This window comes from Musca autumnalis, unplaced genomic scaffold (assembly GCF_047663935.1).
Source record: "Musca autumnalis isolate F117 unplaced genomic scaffold, ASM4766393v1 scaffold_5, whole genome shotgun sequence".
Lineage (NCBI taxonomy): Eukaryota > Metazoa > Arthropoda > Insecta > Diptera > Muscidae > Musca > Musca autumnalis.
In genome coordinates this window covers 15,086,279-15,090,164 of record NW_027412088.1, presented here as the reverse complement: position 1 = coordinate 15,090,164, position 3,886 = coordinate 15,086,279, and the positions used below count along the sequence as shown (strand labels likewise).

Below are 3,886 nucleotides of genomic sequence, written 5' to 3'. Positions count from 1 at the left end.
AACACGTGCTACGTAATTAGTCGAGTAAGTAACGTAGTATCGCGAAACAATTGTAAACAAGACACAATTACACATATACGGAAGTTGAATGCTATGAAAACCATAGCTTTGTTTCCGTACTTTTTAATAGTAAAACTCGTTAAAGAGAGAAAAGAGAAAAATTGTTGTCACACAAAAGTTTTTTCAAAAAGTTTGTGAACGCAAAAATGGAAAAACGTCAAAAAAGCTGGAACAAATGTCAAAGTCGGCGTACCAGCCAATCAGACGCCCATCCATGTTACTATTTTTAACACGCTCAAATTTGTCGAGTAAAAAGTTTTTAAAGAGAGCGTCATTCAGCACCATTTTTGTTTAAAGCGAAGTGAACATTTTACAACTTTTTTGTGTATGGGAACGGGTTTTCGGGTAAAATGTGTAAAAGTCGTAAAAACTGTAAAAACTTTTTAGTTCTGGAACAAAGCTCATGTTATCTCTAAGTGAGAGCATCAGCTGATTATCATTTTTCCTATGTCTCATTCGTACACAATAGTCGGGCATTATGCTTCACCTCCTTCGTAAACAAAGTAGTAATTTTGCTTGTTATCTTTCTTCATCCATGATTCTCTTTTGTGGTCCTTGTTCGAGTTTTGTGGAACGTTTTTAAATAGTTCGGCTCTGCATCCACGTTTGTTTTGTCGTTTTGTTCGTTCAGCAAGTCAAGGAAAAAACATCAAATTCAAGGAATTTAATTTATTGAATTTATAAAGTTTATCGGAAATTTAAGTAAAAAATCACATCATGACGAGCGATGTAAGGGATATTTTGGACATTGATCGTCCAGCAACACCGGAAATAACTAGAGAGTCATTTCTGGCCACGAAAAAGAGGAACTTTGAGAAGTAAGTAGTTGGTCATGAATATAAAAGTTAATTTTAATATTATTTTACTCCCTTAGGGTAAAAGGAGCCTCCAAACGTCCGGAGGGCATGAATCGTGAGGTATTTGCGCTGCTCTACAACGATAATAAAGATGCGCCTCCATTGCTGCCCACCGACACAGCACTGGGAATTGGTTCGGGATACAAACAAGTTAAGGCACGTTTGGGCATGAAAAAAGTACGAAAATGGGAATGGGCACCATTTTCTAACCCCGCACGTACAGATGGTGCTGTATTTCATCATTGGCGTAGAATTAACGATGAACAAAAGGATATGCCATATCCATTTGCCAAGTTCAATAAGCAATTGGAAATCCCACAATATACCATAGCAGAATACAATCAACATCTGCAGACGAATACCCAGAAATGGTCGAAAGAGCAAACCGATCATTTGTTCGATTTGGCAAAGAGGTAGGAAAAGACGAGGCATTTCACTTGATTTGAATTTTCCAACTACACAGAAACTTTGCAAAATTTATATCACAAACTGGTCTGGTAGTTCAGTCACTCCATTGTTATGTTATAAAGCTGGGAGACATAGCCTAAAAGCTTTGAAAGCCCCGATCTTGCGGAAAATTGTTGGCTTAAGTCTCGTTTATGAAATTTCTCAGGAAGAATTGACTTGCCACTGAGAATCCATTATTGACGAGCATAACAATTACTACTACTACAATTCCAATCTATCAAAAGGTCGTCCCTAAAAGAGACTTTTTCAACTGTTATAGGGAAAGTCAAGATCCCTGACCGAAGGAAGTCGTTTTTTATTGAGTTTAATTTAATGCTCCTAGGAAATGTACCTATTTCGTTTATTTTTTGACAAACTTATAATTTCATTTTTTTTTCAGATTTGATTTGCGTTTTATAATTATGGCTGATCGTTGGGACCGAGTCCAGTTTGGTTTAAAAAATGTTGAAGACCTAAAAGAACGTTACTATGAAGTGATTGGTATTCTTTCCAAGATAAAGGGTCAAAATGGTAACAATGGTGGTGGTGCTACTGCTGGTGGCGTTGATAAGAAACCTTTCGTCTTTGATATTGAACATGAACGTCGACGTAAAGATCAACTAAAGAAACTATTCGAGCGTACTAGTCAACAGGTGAAGGAGGAGCAAAACTTGCTAAATGAACTGCGTAAAATTGAGGCGCGCAAAAAGGAACGTGAGCGTAAGACTCAAGATTTACAGAAACTTATATCACAGGCTGATCAGCAAGGCGATGCTGCCACAAATGCTCAAAATGCCCGAAAATATGAAAAGAAATTGCACAAGAAGAAGATGCATCATCAACCTAGACCATCTAAAGTGGATTCGGTTGTCAATGCCATTGAGGTGGGTACCAGTGGCATTAAATTTGCCGATTTACGTGGTTCAGGTGTATCGCTGAGATCACAAAAAATGAAATTGCCCGCCAACATTGGACAACGCAAGGTAAAAGCTTTGGAACAGGCAATTCAGGAGTTTAAAGTGGGTAAGTTAAAAATTCATGTTATACACAACTCTTCATTGGGATCTAATGTGTTTTGTCTTATATTCCAACAGATCCCGCACCACCACCCACAGAAGAAATTTGCAATGCATTCAATGAATTGCGTTCAGATATGGTGTTATTGTGCGAGCTACGCACTGCCTTATCTACATGCATTTATGAAATGGAAAGTCTTAAACATCAATATGAGGCAGCGTGTCCAGGAAAGGTATTTTGTTGGAAATATAATTTCCACAAATTATTCGTTTCTAATCGATTTATTATCTCTCTCGCTCTCTTTGTAGACTCTTAATATACCCACATCTTTAATACCCTCAACGCTACAAGTTAAATCTGAATCATCAGATAATTTAGCTGGACTGACAAATAGTTCATGAAGAACTCTTTTTCGGCCACAATTGCTACCGGAGGATATTTAGCAAGTGGCTGAGGATATTTTGCAACTAATTTAAGATTATTTCTAAGATACTCCCTAAATGGATTCTGATAAAATTTCAATAACTACATATTCGTAGTAGATTCTAGAGAGTTAAGCAATTATTTCCATATGTTTATTGACAAACAAATATGCTGAATTATAAATTATAAATGATGATGAAATTTCAATACGAACTTGTCTTCAAATGAAAAAAAACGATTGATTAAAGTGTAAGTATTCGAGTATTTATTTCATAGATTAAGTTATTTGACTATATTTTTCTAATAGGTATAAAATTCCACATTTAAATTGAATCGTTTGTTATCAACGGGGTAGGGGTAGCAAACAGTTCAAAATACATTTTTTTTAACTAGATATTCAAAACAATATACAAGGTAAGTAGTGGTTTTAGTAATCGCTTTTCTTTCACCTTATGATTTGTTTTTTTTTTATGCTTTTAGAAACATAGTCTCGATTTACGTTAGATGATTTTCCTTATGGAATTTTTTCTCCTTCTGAGTCTATACAAGCACATCTGTTGTTCAAAAAAATGACAAAATAATGTCAATTACGAAAATAAAAGGAATTGCCTGAAAATTGCCGGTACGAGCAATTTTTTCCACTTCCGTCCCCCTTACGTGTCTCTCCTACACGTAAACTTGCCTAATGTAGATTGGGACTTACACTCTACCATTTGTTTTTAAATCGATGAGAGCAAGTTATTAAACATTTATTATTAAATGAAATATTCATACGAAGAAAACTTAAATATCCCACATTCTAAACGTCGTAGCATTAATATCCAACAAAATTCAATACACATTTGCATAAAAGAAATTATTTTACGTTGAAAATTCAAACCACCCTAATGTTTACCCAATAGTTAGAAAACAAACAAAAAGTGTGCTATTCTCCTCCGTCAATGGGAGTTTTATGAATGAAATCATATAAACAATACAACACACATACATAGATCTTAACTCATGTACTCACATGTTCGAACTCTACTCAGATCGTTACGGTTCGTTGATCGTGCATGTGTTTGATGCTTTGGTTGCCAACG

The 3,886-nt window shown here is 35.5% G+C and overlaps 1 protein-coding gene across 1 annotated transcript; it reads left to right on the top strand.

Annotated features, from left to right (window-relative positions):
- Positions 1 to 608: 608 nt before the first annotated feature.
- Positions 609 to 3,011, top strand: DMAP1 (DNA methyltransferase 1 associated protein 1). The gene is made up of 5 exons (XM_073992799.1): positions 609 to 878; positions 935 to 1,330; positions 1,765 to 2,387; positions 2,459 to 2,613; positions 2,690 to 3,011. Exons 1-5 carry the CDS (start codon positions 778 to 780, stop codon positions 2,780 to 2,782), a joined length of 1,368 nt encoding a protein of 455 aa, XP_073848900.1. The 5' UTR covers positions 609 to 777; the 3' UTR covers positions 2,783 to 3,011.
- The last annotated feature ends 875 nt before the right edge of the window (positions 3,012 to 3,886 follow it).

What these genes read in the sequence shown, in the direction of transcription:
- DMAP1 (XM_073992799.1), top strand. Translation starts at nt 778, where the DNA reads ATGACGAGCGATGTAAGGGATATTTTGGACATTGATCGTCCAGCAACA. An exon ending in TTGTTCGATTTGGCAAAGAG is followed by an intron (nt 1,331 to 1,764) that starts GTAGGAAAAGAC and finishes TTTTTTTTTCAG; the next exon opens with ATTTGATTTGCGTTTTATAA. An exon ending in AGGCAGCGTGTCCAGGAAAG is followed by an intron (nt 2,614 to 2,689) that starts GTATTTTGTTGG and finishes CTCTCTTTGTAG; the next exon opens with ACTCTTAATATACCCACATC.